Genomic DNA, 18,502 nt, shown 5'->3' with positions numbered 1-18,502 from the left:
AAACGCCATTTTATGACGTTCACATTTTTATCACTTTATTTGCTTAAAACTCTTAAAATATATGATGTACATTCATATTTATTAATTCATTTGAAAGTATATTCATTTCCAAACAAAACAGTAGTAATTTGAAGACTTGAAGTGCTTTGGTTTAAAAAAATATCACTATTTTAGTAGAACTACCTTGAAATCTGTGATTATCCAAACCATTTTTTCTGTCCGTGTGTATTACTAGTTTAAGGAAACCTGTCCAAATTTTATTAAAAAAATCTTCAAAAATAGGCTTTCAAGATTATTTGAAGCAATCATCAGTAGAGGAATAGTTGAAAGTTACGCAAATTATAAAATAGTACAATTTACCTGCGGGACCTTGCAAAACACGCATCGTATTTCGCAAAGAGTTTCTGGCACAAAATGAAAACTTAAACACAAAAATCTAGAAAACAAATATAATTTCAAAAAGATTTTTACAAAAAAGAAACAAACAAGTTTAAAAAGATTTTTTTTCAAGAAGAAGCAGATGAAGGATTGCGTCGAAGACCAATTAATGTGGCATCAGCTTCCAGCAAAGTGACGTGCTTGGCAGAACCCAGGAAAGCGGCAGACATTTCAAAATCCTGAAGCAGCAATTTGACTTGCGTGCCACGACGATACTCACTGAAACAGAAAAGAAAACATATGGTTGACGTTAGCAAATGAAAAAATAATATGAACTAGAATGCCTCAATCATCATCATCAGTTTAATGTCCGTTTAATAAGGATATGAACTAAAATGCCTCAATCATCATCATCAGTTTAATGTCCATTTTATATGCTGGCATGTGTTGGACAGCTTTTACAGGTTGCCTTCTAAACATATTTTGGTTCATGTTTCTTTAGAAGTTATTTCTTTATTCAAGGAAAAATATTTATGGGCCAGATACCCTTCCTGACATGAAACTCATGTATATATGTGTGTGTGTGTGTGCATCTATCTGTGTGTGTATGTATATATGTGTATGTACATGTATATGTGTGTGTGTGTGTATATATATATATATAGTACTTTATAAAATATATATGGCGATTAAGCTACACTGAATATTCTGCGTTTCATCCAACTATAGGATTCGTCAGGCTTATGCGCGAATTCTGTCGTTGCTTCTTGTTTTTATACATGTTGAGGATTACTAGTTGGCCAATCAGCTTTCTAGTCTCCACCGCGCCCCTTCCTATCAGCCAATGGGCATGCATTTTATCAAACAAAGAATCTGTTTTAGAACTAGGTTAGTGGTTTTAGGTGGCCGTTCTCCTTTTTTTCTTTTTTCTTTTTTTTTTATACATATAAATATACCTATGTGTACACAATAATGCACATATATATATATATATATATATATATATATATATACATATATGTGTGTGATCGTTTATGTATATTCATGTTTATTTAATTTACAAAAGCACATTCAAAAATAAAAAACACCGTATAAAAACAACACTAGCGAATAAATACTGGGAACTCAAAGAAAGCGGACATTCGCCGGTAGTCGAATGGAAAATAATGAGACAAGCTACTACATGCAGACATTTAGACGACCCATGTAAATTATGCCTCCATGAAAAATTTTCTATCCTGTACTTTAAAGAACCCCAAAGTCTATTAAACTGTAGGCGGGAAATAGCAAACAACTGTGTTCACAAAATAAAACTTACTCTAGGATAGCGATACAAAATAGCTTTAAAACTAACAATAACAATAGAAAACAAACAAATAAATAAATTAAATAAACATGAATATACATAAACGATCACACACATATATGTATATATATGTATATATATATATATATGTATATATGTATATATATGTGCATTATTGTGTACACATAGGTATATTTATATGTATAAAAAAAAAAGAAAAAAGAAAAAAAGGAGAACGGCCACCTAAAACCACTAACCTAGCTCTAAAACAGATCCTTTGTTTGATAAAATGCATGCCCATTGGCTGGTAGGAAGGGGCGAGGTGGATACTAGAAAGCTGATTGGCCAACTAAAAATCCTCAACATGTATAAAAACAAGAAGCAACGACAGAATTCGCGCATAAGCCTGACGAATCCTATAGTTGGATGAAACGCAGAATATTCAGTGTAGCTTAATCGCCATATATATTTTATAAATTACTAACTAGCTCTACCTACGTATTGAGCACTTTTGAAGTAAATACTTAAAGTTTACGCATAAATCTATACTTTTGTATATTAAATTTATGTGAATAAATGAAGTAGTTATATATATATATATATATATATATATGAGTGTGCATATATATGTGTGTACATGTATGCATGTGTGCATATATGTGCACATGCATATATTTGTGCACATGTATATATGCGTGTGTGCATGTATTATTTATTACATGAGGTGATGGAAATCAGGATTTCCATTAAAACACGATTCAATGCGATTGCTCACCAAGGTAAACATGTGCTCTTCATCTGCCCTCGTGATGATCTACATAATATTCTGGTTGTTCATTTCTTTGTTAAGCCGTAAATTACACTTTGAAAAAATTCAAATACAATTTTTGAAGATCAAACTGCTTCAAAAAAGGTCAAATTCACAAAATTTATAAAGGCCAAACTAGCAACCCGGGACAAAAATATGAGTGACCTCCCTTTGATTTAGTCTTATTTTCGAATATTATTATAATATATGATCATTGTTGTAATTGTGGGAGAAACTCATAGTAATTTTGAGGTGCAGCAATTTTTTCACTGAAGAGAGAAGTCAGTAAGACGTTACATAAAAGAAAAGAACTGTCTACCAAGAGAAGCAGAACTGAAGGAGTAAATTAAAGATTGTTTCTTACAATGTGATTTTATTATTTGTATTGAACTATGTAGCACAATATTACTTTCTGATTATTTATTAGTATTTATTAATTTATCTCATTTGGGTCAGTTCTATATTTAAAATACACAGATATTTTCATAATAAACTAAACTCATATTTTTTTTTTTTTTTTTTTGCATTTTCACTCCAAACAAGTCATAGTGCCACTTTGATGTAGGGGACTGAGACATAACAGCAGGGACGCTATTTAGGGAGTTGAGTAGCAAAAAAAAACTATTCACATTACATTTGAATTTCTGCATGTCAGTACAGTCTGGGAGACAGGAACCCGGAAGCAAATTCCAAAGTCTAGCAGTTTTAGTGAAGAAACTATTAGAGTAGAAGGCTTTCTGGCATCTGGGGATCTCTATTGTGTAGGGGTGGGACTTTGCTGCTTGTCGGGTTTGTCAGGAGTATTTATGTCAAGGAAGTACAAGTGCTTGTAGTTCATTGGAGCATCTACCATTAAAATACTTGTAAAACAGGTAGAGAGATGCAATATTTTATCGATGGGACAGAGGCTGAAGCCCAGCTGACATTCAGGAGCTATCAGCTTAGCAAAATTCTTTGGAATCTTGTCCAGGACTGAGAGACTAGTAGCAGATGCACCATGCCAAATATGACAACAATACTCCATACATGGGTGAATGGTGGCCTTATGAGGTACAGAATCTCTTTCTTTTTTTTTTTTTTTTTTCCCCCCTTTCTTCAAACTAAACCTTACCTGTAACTCAAAAAATCCTAATGGAGATCTACTATCGGTAAATAAATAACCCCTTTTCTCTTGAACGCTAACAATCTACTCCTTCCCACCTAGCCGCCACTAAACTCCCACATTGCACCACATTTGTAGTGGAATCTCTAACTTCCAGCTCCTAACCCTCACATACAAACTGTTTTAATAGCCATCACTAAACATCTATACATTTCTACCTCTAAGGCATACATTTGAGCTCATTCCTATCCAGTAAGGTATTTAACAGCCAAAGTACTCAGAAGCAAAGCGATCTGCATTACATAACTGTCTCCTCGAGAGTTTTGCAATGATTAATACGAAATTGAACACTCCTTGTTATGCAAAATGTCCCATGACTCTTACTTGAAAATACCTACAACTTCAACTCTATTCGCACCTACTGAAAACCTGCCCATATATCTATTCACCTAATTACGCATGACTCAAAACTTGCTGTTTTATTCATACTATATTGCACTTACATCTTAACCCGCCTATCATCTAAAATAGTTTGGGCACAACTCGTAGCTCAATTCTTAATACCTACTCATACTGTAACGTTATCCTAGACCTAAGCTAACATAAATAAAATAAATAAAAAGGGAAAGACTCAAACCACATTATCTCATTTCTAACAAGCCTTCTTACAATCATAGTTGCTAACCCTAACCCTAAGCTCCACTCACCCCTTTATCCAGTAACAATGAAATAGCAATGTCCCTTAATAACTTTGAGGAGTGTAACTAATCAGCAGAGATATAACCTCCACAAACTAACCCAGTAACACTAACTAACCACGCGGGGTCGCAGAAATACCTGGATTAGAACCTAGGCGTGGAGCAAACCCTCTCAGTGCTGACGGACCCAGTAGGTCTTCCCAGATCATCCGTCTAGGAGAAGGAAAACTCTGAAACTAAACCAAAGGGGAGGGAGGCCTCTTCAGTCTTGGATGACAACCTTCCTAGAGCTGGTGACTCAAACAAATTCACTGGTTTGCAAACCTAAACTGCTTAAGGAGTAGATAGGCTCTGTCTATCGCCCGGCTTCCATACTCCTTCTTTGCCTATTAGTCAAGCGCAGAGACACTATCTCAGTGATTCGACAGAAACACCCAGCGGTAGATCTTGTTTCTTGGCTAGGGCAACGAACGCCGTTTTTTCCCCATTCCCAGCACACCCCACCCCTAAAACTGGACATTTGGGAGTGCTTGAGTACGATATATGCCTGAGCAATTAGATTGGGTTGACCTTCTTCTAATGGGTTGAGGGTACTAGATTGACAGTTCCTGGCTGCTGTTCCCGACTGGTAGAACAGGTGCCCTTTGGTAGTGCTTAGAGTGGCTGCTCCATCAACAGTTGAATAATATTGGGTTGTTTGTAGTGCCATGACACGCATGGAAAGGGACCCTGCACTCATCCCCGGTGGGCTTTTCTGAGGCCACAATCCTAATTGGAGAAAGGACAGCTGATGGTCTACTTGTGATGTATGTCTGATGCTCTGCATAACCTCTTGTTTAGCTCCCCCTTACCTAAACCAAAACTCTTTAAAAAATATGACAACAGTACAATCTAAAAATAAGCTTAAACCAGGCTTAGGGACAAACAAATTCAACTTGCCTCCTCCCTTGAGGCTTGCATTCACAAATATCCGTGGGCTTAGAACTAATTTAGCTGATGTTGAAGCATTTCTCTTAACAAATACCCCGGATATCTTAGCACTAAGTGAGACTAACCTACACTCCTCCATCCCCTCTAACCACTTTAACATGCCTGGCTATCTCCCACTCTGTCGTAAGGACTCTGACAGACATATGCACAGACTTGGAGTTTACATTCGTAATACCCTTCCCTTGACTAGAGAAACAAACCTAGAAACAGATGATCAAGCCTTTATGTGCTTTAGACTAAACATGCAACACAATATTAGCTACTTTTATTTTCTCTACCGCTCACACTCGACTCAGGACTGCACCATAATAAACAAAGTCTCTGACAGCATAGACACGGCACTGTTCCTCGACACTAGCGCACAAATACATGTATTTGGTGACTTTAATGTCCACCACAAAAACTGGCTTGGATTCTCTACTAACACAGATGCAGCGGGCAGCACAACTCATAGCTTCAGTATATCTCACTCCCTATCACAAATTGTTACGTTTCCAACCCGTTTCCCTGACCAGGAAGAACAACACGCATCACTTCTAGATCTGTTTTTGACCACAGTTCCCGATGACTGCATAACGAAGGCCCACAGCACACTCGGGAATGCTGATCATGAAGTGATAATGGTTGAAATCGCCCTAAACTCTAGAGCCAAAACTGAAGAGCCAGTGCTCAAAACAACAAGATATTATAAAAAGGCTGACTGGGAAGCCATCAGGGAACTAATCAGAGATGCCCCATTGAGAAATATTTTTTCTCTCCCTGCTGAACAGTGTGCAAATGAGACCACTGACTGGTTCAAAACTGCAATCGAAGCGCATGTTCTCATGCGGAAATTTTATAGTAAGCCCCACTCTCCCCAATGGTTTACGTTGAATTGCGCAACTGCCATTGCTCAAAAGCAGCATGCATACTGCAGATTTAACCGACATAAGTCCAGTTCAAACAGACTGAAGTATATAGAAGCTAGAAATAACGTTGAGAAAGAAATAGTGACAGCTAAGAGAGAATTTACGGAAACCACTATCGAAGCACAAAAACTAGGAACTCAAGACTTCTGGAAAATCTACAACAGTGTAGTAAATAATGGGCAATCAACAATTCCCCCACTAACCAACAATCACGAGGTTGTCACCTCAGCAACCGACAAGGCTAACATGCTTGCCAGTCGGTTTGCTTCAAACTCCACACTGGACCCTTCCAACCACCCCCTACCTGACTTTCCTACGCGGACAGACGCCACGCTAGACGATCTGAAAATCACCCCTGCTCAGGTGCATGCCATCATAAAAACCTTGACACTTCAAAAGCATGTGGACCCGATCTCATCCCAGCTGTGCTATTAAAAAAGTGCTCAGCCAAAGTGGATCCAGTTCTCTCCAAACTCTACAACAAATGGCTTAATGAAGCTTGCTTTCCGGGCTGTTGGAAAACTGCTTCTGTTGTACCAGTATTCAAGAATTCTGGCGAAAGGACTGACCCATCAAATTATCGCCCCATTAGCCTCCTCCCACTTTTTGCCAAAATATTTGAGACCATAATTAACCATGCTCTAGTCCATCACCTTGCAGATGCTAAACTTCTGACTGACAAACAATATGGATTTAGACAAGCCCGTTCCACAGCAGACATCCTAACTAATCTCTGAACGTATATACCATTCACTGGACAAAGCGGAAGAGGGCAGAGCGGTAGCTCTAGATATATCTAAGGCTTTTAACAGGGTATGGCATGAGGGTCTCCTCAGGAAAATTAGATCATACGGTATCACTGGTAGAATACTTAACATAATTATATCCTTCTTAGATAAGAGAAAAATCCAGGTTGTCCTCGACGGTCGTACATCTAAACAATATGATATAAATGTGGGGGTGCCCCAGGGTTCTATCCTTGGACCTCTATTGTTCCTGATATTCATAAATGACCTCCCTGACAAAATTGCCTCTGAGATGGGTATATATGCTGATGACACTACACTCTATGGCAGGCACGACAGGAAGATGAATGAACACATTTCTAAAGAAATGGCAGAAACACTAGAGGAAGACCTCCAATCTGTGGTGGAATGGGGACAAAAGTGGTTGGTCGCGTTCAATGCCGCCAAGACTAAACTAGTTTCATTCAATAATTACAAGAAACCCTCTCTACCACCTATAGCAATGGCCAACGGCTCTTTATCTGAGAGTACATCTTTCAAACTCCTTGGCCTAACGTTCACAGGAAACATGAGTTGGAACAATTACATTGAAGGGATTGCCAGGGCCGCTGCAAAAAAGGTGGGCTCTCTCTACCGTGCTAGACAACTACTAACACCCGAAAGTATCCTGTACCTCTATAAGGCCACCATTCGCCCATGTATGGAGTATTGCTGTCACATTTGGGCTGGTGCATCTGCTACTAGTCTCTCGCTCCTTGACAAGGTTCAAAAGACAGTCACAAACCTGACAGGCCCTGAACTGGCATCTAAGCTTCAGCCTCTGTCCCATCGACGAAATGTTGCATCCCTCTGCCTTTTCTACAAGTATTTTAATAGTGAATGCTCTGACGAACTGCAATCACTTGTGCCCCCACGGCAAACCCGACAGGCTGCTAAATCCCACCCCCACACTGTAGAGATCCCTAGATGGAAAAGATCTTTTTACTCCAATAGTTTCTTCTCCAGAACCGCTAGACTCTGGAATTCCATTCCAGGTCCCTGCTTCCCCAACAGTACTGACGTGCAGAAGTTCAAGTGTAACGTGAACCGACATCTTGCTGCCCAAATTCCTACATAGTACCCCAGTAGTTGTTGCCCCTGATAGTAGCCCCCTACACCAAAGTGGCAATTTGCCTTGTTTGGGGTGAAAAAAAAAAAAAAAGAAAAAAAAAAGAATACTTTCAGGCATTAGTAGCTTTCTAGCACGGTAGAGGGAGCCTACCTTCTTCGCAGTGGTCCTGGCAATGCTCTCAATGTAATTGTTCCAACTCATGTTTCCTGTGAACGTTAGGCCAAGGAGTTTAAAAGATGTACTTTCAGATAAAGAGTCTTTGGCCATTGCTATTGGTGGTAGAGAAGGTTTCTTGTAATTATTGAAGGAAACAAGTTTAGTCTTGGCAGCATTGAATGTGACCGCCCATTTTCGCCCCTATTCCATTCCAGATTGGAGGTTTTCATCTAGTGTTTCTGCCATTTCCTTAGATACATGTTCATTCGTTTCCCCCCTCATGCCTGTTATAGAGCATGGTGTCATCAGCAAATATACCTGTATCAGAGACAATTTTATCAGTGAAATCATTTATGAATATCAGGAATAATAAAGGTCCAAGGATCGACCCTTGAAGTACTTCCACATTTATATCATATTGTTTAGATGTACGACCGTCAAGAACAACCTGGATTCTCTTCTTACTTAAGAAGGATTTAATTATGTTAAGTATTTGTCCAGTGATACCGTATGATATGATTTGCACGAGAAGACCATCATGCCATACCCTGTCAAAAGTCTTAGATATATCGAGGGCTACTGCCCTACTTTCCCCTGCTTTGTTCATTATGTATTATATACATGCAGAGATTACAGTTAGGATATCTGCAGTAGAACGGGCTTGCTAAGATCCATATTGTTGGTCGGACAGAAGTTTAGCAGCTGTAAGGTGATGGACTAGAACTTGGTTAAGTATGGGCTCAAATGTTTTGGCGAAAAGAGGGAAGAGGCTAATAGAGTGATAATTTAATGAGTCAGTTCTTTCACCAGAATTCTTGTAAGCTGGTACCACAGAAGCAGTTTTCCAGCAGTCAGAAAAGCAAGATTCATTAAGGCATTTGTTGAAAAGTTTAGAGAAAACTGGAGCAACCTCAACAGAGCATTATTTTAACAGTATATTGGGTCCACATGCTTTTTTTTTTATATGTGGTGTCTGTCTGCAAAAGAAAATCAGGGAGGAAGTGGTTTGCTGGGTAAAGCGACTGGCATGTTAGCCTTCTTGGTTGCCGTGCAAACAGCCTCATGATTGTTGGATAGTGGGGGACTTATTGATTGCCTATTATTTATTACACTGTTGTAGATTTTCCAGAAGTCACACGTTCATAATTTCCGCGCTTCAATGCATTTTCTCATAGTTTTGGTGTATTCTCTCTTAGCTATCACTGCGTAAGTATTTACTTTATTTACTTCACGGGGGTAGCATGCTCTTGTTCCATCAGCCATGACTGGATAGAGGTCTTAAGTAATTCGCCCACACTGAGGATTGAACCTTCAACCTTCAGGAGAATATCACTTTTTACGATTGATTTTTCCAAGTACTCTAACCACTGCGCCATTGCAGACAATCCTGGTACAAATTTTAGGAGCCATAAACCTATTTTATTTCTATTTGTAAATATCACTATTTATAACTATATATTAACGTCTATCTATGCATAATTATGTTTATACTTATTACTTGTATATATCTATTATTTATAATTAACGGTTCCCATATCATATTAAATTCTATACCAGGTCTACTTAGTAATTGGTTATTCCCCAGCATATGTGCTGCTTCTTTCAGTCGTCTTACTCTCCACCGCTCTTCTCTGTCTATAATTTTTACTTCGTCCCATAGAGAAGAACAGTGGAGAAGACGACGACTCAAAGAAGCAGCACATATACTATGGAAGAACAACCAATTACTAAGTAGACCTAGTATAGAATTCAATACGACATGGGAACCATAAATTATAAACAATAGATAATATATATGAGTAATAAGTGTAAACATTCTGGAAAGAGAAGTCATATTGGTCCTGCCAATTAAAAAAAATAAATAAGATTCTACTTTTTTTTTTTTTTTTTTTTAAGGCGATTATATGTGAATACCCTAAGTCTTAATGGAAAAAAAAAAAGAAAAGAAAATCAACAAAAATATACTTTAGAATTTAGAATAGTTGGGAATCAGTTTGGCATATAAATTTTAGGTAAAATGATCCCCCACTTCCCGGTCATTCTTGTGTTAACAGTTTGCACTCCAAATACTTTTGATATTTTTTAAAGCTGAAAATTTAGTATATAAATAGAAAAAAAAAAAACTACCATAAAATCTAGGTTAGAATGACAAGCCCACATCCCAAAAATTAATGGGTCATATCATTAATCCGAGTTACAAACCCCTACCCGAAAAAAATTCTCTTAACCTTATAACTAACCCTAAGTAAGACTGGCAAATTCCCATCATAAAAACCTTCTTAAAACCACACATAACTGTCTAAAGAAAAATAGAACACCCTTAAAAAAAAAAAAAAAACGTACAGGTTGTATTTCCCATAGAAAAATAAATTAACTGCCCTAAAGCACTAAACTACCTAGGAAATGGTTGATCATTTTACAATAAATTTATATGTAAAACTAATCCCTTCACACAAGAATAATTGTTTTTCTTATTTTTACACATTTCTCCTGTTTATTTTTTCAGTAAAAATCAAGTGCCTCAGGGGTCGATCCTATTATTTTTGACATTCATAAACGACTTCCCTGATAACATTGTGTCCGAAATGGGTATGTTCACTGATGATACAATGCTCTATAATATGCACGAGGGAAGAACGGATGTACAGAGATCTAAGAAAATGGAAGAATCTTTAGAAAATGACCTTCAGACTGTAGTGGAATGGGGCCGTAAATAGATGGTAACATTTAATGCTAGTAAGACTAAGTTGCTCTCCTTTAACAATTACAAGACGTCTCTCCAACCACCAATATCCATGACAAATAACATCCTACCTGAGAATTCTTACTTCAAACTCGTTGGCTTAACATTCACAGGCAACATGAACTGGAACAAATACATTGAGGACATTGCAAAGGCTGCTGCAAAGAAGATGGTTTCTATCGAGCTAGAAGACTACTCACACCTGAGAGTCCTGCACTTCTACAAAGCCACCATTCACCCATGCATGGAGTATTGTTGCCACATCTGGGCTGGTGTATCTACTACTAGTCTCTTCCTCTTCGTAGGGTCCAAAAAAGAGTTTTCAATATATTAGGTTCCACTTTGTCAACTAAGCTCCAACCTCTGTCCCATCGTCGCAATGTTGCATCTCTAAACCTGTTTTACAAATATTTTAATGCAATGTGCTCTGATGAACTCGTTGCACTTGTGCCCCCTCAACGTACATACTCCCAACAAACCCGCTTAGCAACAAAATCACACCCCTTCATTGTTGAAGTCTCTTAATGCCAGAAAGCTTTCTACTCTAATAGTTTCTTCCCTCAAACAGCTACACTTTGGAATTCCTTTCCTGCTACCTGCTTCCCTGACTGTACCGATATGCAGAAGTTTAAGTGTAACGTAAACCAACATTTAATTAATCTTTCCTAGGCATAAATAAAAAAATAATAGGTTGTCGAGTATTAATGTCGAATTCCATTTGATTCTACATAACACGGATAACTGGAATAAGAACGAACTGAAAAATGTGTAAAGCAAGAGTTGTTTCATGACCAAAGCAAATTTGAAAACTGTGTTGATAAAACGAAAAAAAGCGATCGAGAATAATTTCAAACTTGAACGAGTTCATTTTCTGCAAAGCACCTAAAATGCCAAAATGAAAACTAAGTTGGAAAAAAATATAGTCGCCATCTTCTATAAAAAAAAGTCAAATTCCCTGCCTAACATCACAGGCAACATGAATTGAAACAAATACATTGAGGACATTGCAAAGGCTTCTACAAAGAAAGTGGGCTCCCTCTACCATGCTAGAAAATTACTCACACCAAAAAGCATCCAATATCTTTACAAAGCCACAACTCATTGTATCGAGTATCATTGTCGCATCTGTGATGGAGCATCTGCCAATAGTCTCACTTTTAGATAGGTTTTTACAAAAATCTCAAATTTAATCGGTCCCTCACTATCTGTCCAGCTCCCACCCCTTTCCCATCGCTGCAATGTCGCATTCCTCTAGCTGTTTTACAAGTACTTGAAATGAATGTGCTCTGATAAACTCACAGCACTTTTACCCCTTCGATGTACATGCTCTCGACTAATCCATCAAGCAACAAAATTCCACCCCTTCACTGTTGAGGTCTCTAGATGCTAGAAAGCCTTCTACTTTAAGAGTTTCTATTGATGGACTTTGGAATTTCCTCCCTGTTTCCTGCTTTACTAACATGCAGAAATTTAAATATAATGTGAACAGACATCTTGCTCATATTATTTGAGTTTATCGGATAACTGTTCTCATCTTGAGTGTCATGGAGTGTCCACAAAGACCCAGGATGCAATGGTTTAATATTCACCTGAAGGTTGAAGGTTCAATTCTCAGTGTGGGCAACTGAAAAATACAATTGCGAATTACTTAGCCATGACTGGTTAGAGATCCTAACAGAACAAGAGCATGCTAACCTCGTAAAGTAAATAAAGGGTTCCGTTTGAAATCTCACCCCCCCGCCGCCCCCAAGTTCAACAAGATACATCTGCCGAAGGTCAGAGGTTACATTGACCGAAATGTTGTGAAAATGACACTCAAGATGAGAACAGTAGTCTGCAGAAGCCAAATAATCTGAATAACCAATCCTCATCTCAAAAATTCAGAAAAAAACATCTCACTGCTCAAATCTCAATCTCTTGTTAGACACAATTCAAAATAGTATCACCTTACATTCAAAGGGCAATACGCCTAGTTCGGGGTAAAAAATGAATAAGTTCAAAAAAAGTAAAGATTACCTAAGGAAGACTGATAACTGAAGCACAGAATTACTGACTGAACAAGTTATCGATCTTTGTTCTGTAACAAAGCCACAGACACATATGTAGCAGTGACATCTCAGCATATGCAAATGACCAAGCGGTGGTGTAAGGTTATGTCACAATGAAAGAAGAGAAGAAACAGAAAAGGAAAAAGATTTGGAACAACGTAGCGACAACAGCAACTTGAAAGCACATGTCGGGGCGATGGGAACTTTTAAAACAGGATGTAATCCAAACTTAACAAAAAATGGTAAGACGACTGTGTGCTATGGAGTGATCTGCAGACATGGTAGCTGGTTGTAGCTGCAGACTGGGAAATGATCCGAGAGAAACAAAAGAATGTGCCCATATTGTTGCTGGCTAGGAAAATTATGTGTCCGTAGTTTGCTGATAAAACGACTGGTAATAAATGCCTTTTATTTCAACTGAAACAACTTGAGTTTAATTTCTTTCCTTTGCGACTGTCTCTGCATACAACGTGTTGGGTCTGAGTGAAAATGTAACGGCCATGTTACCTTTAGCTAGGATTGTTTTATTTCGTTTATAAAAATGGTGAATATTTTTTTGGCCTTATTTTAATTTTGCTGTTTTAAGTGTACGACTGTACGACTGTTTTTAACTAAGGTAAATAAGTTCACAATAATTCAAACTAATAGGTCCTCACTCCTCCACTATCAGTTAGGTTTAAGCCTTTGTCCGATCGATTAAAGTATTTTGTCTAAAATATTATATTCGGTATATTGGAAAGAGCATAAAATTTCACATTGACCCTGAAAATATCGTAAAAATAAAATCAATAGAAAAATTTTGATAGATTTTTAAAGTTTCAAAATTGAAAAATATTGAGTTCGTAAAATTCATTACTGTTTAAAAAAAAAAAAAAAAAAAAAAAAACTATTACTTTTAAAACAACTTTAATAGTTTATTTTGGAAGTATAATCCATAAAGAAAATAAACAACCCACTTTTAAAAGAGAACTTACGAGTTTTTTATATTTTATTCGCAGTTTCGTGTTAGGGGTGTCAAAAATTCCGACAAAAATTCTGATACACCTATTGAATAGCCCCTCAAAAAAAAAACAAAAAAAAAACGAGGTACTTGGTCAAGACATTAAAAAATGAAAATACCGAAAAAAGTTTAAATTGTATGTATCCGTTATAGAACGAAGTTCTCTGAAAAAAAAAATTCACTTAATTTCATCAAGTAAGTTGGATTTAAAAAAATTTTTGTTTGAATTTTAGAAATGCCAAAGGGAGATAACTCCAGTTAAAGCGCTGACACCCCTTCCCTTCCCATCTTTAATACTAGCTTTTCTTCCTAAAAATCGAACATTTTGCTCGGTATCATAACAAAGTGTTTTTTTGGCTGTAAAAAAAAAAACAACAAAAAAAAAACTACTTGATGAAATTAAGTGAAATTTTTTTCGGAGAATTTCGTTCCATAACAGATACATACAATTTAAACTTTTTTCGATATTTTCATTTTTTTAATGTCTTGATTAAACTGTACAAGTAACAAAAATGTTTTTGTAAACCGCTTGTGTAAACTTAGCGACAGCATAATTAGCATCCTAAATTAAAAGATGAAAAAAAAAAAAAGAAAAAGAAAAAAAAAAAGCTCCGGTTTTCGGGCTGTGCTGAAAACGAATATCACAGTTAAATTTGTTTTATATGAAGAATTTACTAGGTGGACCAAAAGTGGGTGCTCATTTTACCATAAATTTTTAAAGGAAAGTGATCCCCCACTTTTTGAAAAAAGTAATTTTTTCATATCATAAAACTACTTATGATAAGTAGTTTTATGATATGAAAAAAATTTATCTGCCTTCAAATTCAATATGATATTCGTTTTCAGAACCCCCGAAAACCTATATAAGTGGTCATTTTAAAGTTTTTGGGGAGTGGGAAAGAAACTTGACATTAACCAAAAAAAACAAAAAAAAACAATCCGTTGAAAAAGATGAAAACGAAAATAATAATAATAATAAGAGATAAGGGAGGGTACCACTTCCATGCGTGTGCCGATTTTTTAAATATATTTTACAGATTTATTTTAAACCCAAAACAGAAAGTCTGGTTTGGTAATCGGAACATTTTCACATCGAGGCTAACTTTTCACTCGACACCGGTTCGGTCACACTTAAGGTCTCCTATACTTCTGAATTGCATTAAAAGATCATATTCAAGCGTATTTTACCGGTGCCCTGGTAGTTCGAAACAAGTCGATTATTTATAAAAACTTACTGTGATTTGACTTGTGGTGTTTTGCAAACGCAATGAAATTTCCCTCCGATGTCGATGTAAAGGTCATCCCCGTGAACTTCAAAAATCCGACCTACAACCGTCCGACCGGTTGGCTGACCAAGTTGAAAGAACTTCGAATTTCGTAACATGCTCGCAAACGAAATGTCTGCCTTCATCCCTTCACCCGAATTCTTCGTCGTCGGAATTTCTTCATTAATGTCGTCTTGTTTTTCGTCCCACAGTTCGATCGCTCGAACAAATTTACTTAAAGTCGATTCCTTCCCCCTGGAAAAAGAAGGTTCCGAAGTTTTCATGAGGCCATCATCGTCACTTGCATCGGTCCCCTCGATCGGAGGAGTCTTTTTGCCAGACGTTGAATCCGAGGAAAGTCTCCAACCAGTCGACAATCGCGGAACAGAAAACAATGTTTTAGTTCTTCGTAAAAGACACGCACGAGAATAAGTGTAGATAGTGGCCGCCATTTTTAGGAACTCTCCTATGCTTGTAATCAATGTACGGATGCGCATACGTGTAACAATATATGATTAAAATATATATCTATTAACACGAAGGGTAAAATTTTATTTTAAGGTTCGTCTCACGTTTGTACCGAATATATATATATATATATATATATATATATATATATATATATATATATATATATATATATATATATATATATATATTGTAGATTTCGAGGTGGTAAAAACGAATCTGCTAACCGTTTCTGTCACTGAGAAATAGTTTTCATTATATGAAGAAATTACTTTTTCATGTAGATTTGACTTAAAATGAGCACCCACTTTGTTGCCACCTTTGGAGGGGGGAAGGTTTTTGTTTGTTTATTTTAATAAACATGTAGTTTGCCCGATATTAAGCAATGTAATTCCTTATGTTATCAGTGGTGACTATTTCTATACATACACGCAAGAGTACGCATATTTTTGCCACAAACAAGTAGTTTTCCAGATATTAAGCCATGTAATTCTATATGTTATCAGTGATGACCATTTCTGTATGCACAAACGCGCACATATTTTTATTTTTAACTGATGACATATAGAATTACATGGCTTAATATCTGGAAAACTACTCGTTTTTCATCTAATTTTAAATTGTTCGCCAAAGATAACTACGCTATGTGAGAAGGCAGTTTGGTAAGCGAGTGCATATTTCACAGCCTTTGTTCATGCGCTCGCGCGTAGCGTAACCGAAAGCCATGAAATGGCGGAAAATAGTCTCAGGGTTCAGAGGTTAATACCATGCAAACGGTAAATTTGCAAAGGAAACGGTTATCATATTCTGAAATCTACAGAAAAAATATATTTTCTATACAAATGTGAGAAGGGTCTTAAAGTAAAATAATACCACACATAATCACTGTATATTTACTTGTCTCCAACAGCAGTAAAGTTAAAAACAAGGTCAGTTCATATTGTGGAAGGGGACTTTGGATGAGTTTAAAGTAATCTGATCTGCTTGCATTCCCTGGTGAAGCACTTCAGGCGACTCACAATAAAACAGTTTACTCTTCCAAAGAAAGAGGTAATGCCTGGGATAACGGCCTTCTAAGATTAAACAAACTCTCACTACGCCTTGATATAAGATCAAAGGCCTACGCCAAGGTATAATCTTTGTTTATAAAAACTGCCGCCTCTCTTTATTTCAGAACATAAGTATTTATTCTTTTTAAACATCACAGGAAGATGTGACATAAGGTCGCAAGGTGGGGAACAGTAAAGCTAGCACCTCTACCCTTTTAAAAATTGCTTGGGCAGCCTTGCTGGCATTTCACAGTAAAAGCACCTCAGGTAGCAAGGAAAAAAACTTAGTCCACTTGAAAGACGAGAGGCAACTTCCTGGGAGGGTGAATCTCCTAGGACTATCGAGAACCCGACTTCAACCTGACAGAAGCAAAATCATTCCCTACTCAAAAATGGCCAAGAGTATATCAGACTGTCAAGGAATATTATAAACTATTCAGGCTGTGCTGTGTAATTCTCTCTCTCTCCCTCTCTCTCTCTCTCTCTCTACATATATATATATATATATATATATATATATATATATATATATCTATATATATATATACTAGCAAAAGTACCCGTCGTTGACTGGGTTTAAAAACAGCCTACAGAAAATGGACTCTGATTTATGAAAGTATGATAGGTTATGAAAAGGAAGCATTGTAAAGAGATAGGTTCGAATTCGGGGGTATCAAAACCAAAGCAAAATATGATGAAAGTAAACATAAAATAGATAACCCCCATAATTTAGTATACTATACCTGTTCACACTGAAACACTTATCACAATATACTGTGGATCTATATTAAAAAACCTTGTTAAACTTTGTGACATATTTCCATTCTATGGAGGTCAGGCGCGAACGAACACCCCATAATTTTATTAAACCATATTTCTTCAAACTGAAACATAATTATCAAAGTATACTGGAATAGGGCCGACCATTTCCCTAGATGAGTTCATAATTAACAGATACTCTAACAACATCTAAATCTGACCCCCAAGATCGCCATGGGCATGGAATATGTGCCTACATTAAAGATGGCTTCCCATGTGGCAGGGATATTTCTAGAGAAGATGCTAATTTACCTTATATGTGCTTCCGGGTTGCACTTGCTTACACCACTGCATTTATATTTGCCCTCAATCGGCCCCACAACAGCGGAGTTACTATCTTTAAGAGCATATCTGAGAAAATAGACCACATCCTGTCTGCACACCCCTCGGCTAACATCCACATCTGTGGTGACTTCAACGTCCATAACGTGGAATGGCTGACTCACTCAAATAAGACGAACGATGACGGGAGGTTCTGTCATGATTTTGCCATTGCTTATGACCTCACTCAGATTGTTCGCGAGCCCACCCGTGCGCCCGATACTACAGGTCAGTATGCAAGCCTCTTAGACCTTTTCCTCTCAACTTCCCCTGAGCTATGTTCATGTTCTGTTCTTTCTCCTCTAGGATCCTCTGACCACTCCGTTGTATCAGTCTAGTCCATCACCTTACAGATGCTAAACTTCTGACTAACCAACAATATGGATTTAGGCAAGCCGTTCCACAGCAAATATCCTAACTGTAATCCCTGAACATATATATCATTCACTGGACAAAGTAGGGGAGGGTAGAGCGGTAGCTCTAGATATGTCTAAGGCTTTTGACAGGGTATGGCATGAAGGTCTTCTCAGGAAAATCAGATCATACGGTATCACTGGACGAATACTTAATATAATTAAATCCAACT

General features: G+C 37.2%; 2 protein-coding genes across 3 annotated transcripts in view; one reads left to right on the top strand and one right to left on the bottom strand.

Moving 5' to 3' along the window:
• Positions 1–435: 435 nt before the first annotated feature.
• LOC145243845 (small ribosomal subunit protein bS1m-like) lies at positions 436–15,737 on the bottom strand. The gene is made up of 2 exons (XM_080106874.1): positions 15,230–15,737; positions 436–657 (listed from the first exon to the last, which is right to left on the bottom strand). Exons 1-2 carry the CDS (start codon positions 15,709–15,711, stop codon positions 507–509), a joined length of 633 nt encoding a protein of 210 aa, XP_079963000.1. The 5' UTR covers positions 15,712–15,737; the 3' UTR covers positions 436–506.
• Positions 15,738–17,466: 1,729 nt separating this feature from the next.
• The window catches only part of LOC145243843 (5'-deoxynucleotidase HDDC2-like), a 45,394-nt gene continuing 44,358 nt past the window's right edge, over positions 17,467–18,502 (top strand). The window contains exon 1 of one of the 2 annotated variants that reach the window (XM_080106870.1): positions 17,467–18,144. In XM_080106870.1, the coding sequence (XP_079962996.1) occupies positions 18,058–18,144 (87 nt within the window). In that variant the 5' untranslated portion in view covers positions 17,467–18,057. The remainder of the gene's footprint in view (positions 18,145–18,502) is intronic. The other variant, XM_080106872.1, reaches the window with a different exon arrangement.

This window comes from Euprymna scolopes, chromosome 22 (genome assembly GCF_053919585.1).
Source record: "Euprymna scolopes isolate OS-2025 chromosome 22, ASM5391958v1, whole genome shotgun sequence".
NCBI lineage: Eukaryota > Metazoa > Mollusca > Cephalopoda > Sepiida > Sepiolidae > Euprymna > Euprymna scolopes.
The sequence above is the reverse complement of the archived record's forward strand: the minus strand, read 5'-3'. Positions and strand labels throughout refer to the sequence as shown.

Bases quoted from the DNA above. Each gene is read 5' to 3' on its own strand.
- LOC145243845 (XM_080106874.1), bottom strand. From the start codon at position 15,711: ATGGCGGCCACTATCTACACTTATTCTCGTGCGTGTCTTTTACGAAGA. The intron at 658-15,229 runs GTAAGTTTTTAT...TTTCTGTTTCAG, and splicing joins ACACCACAAGTCAAATCACA to TGAGTATCGTCGTGGCACGC.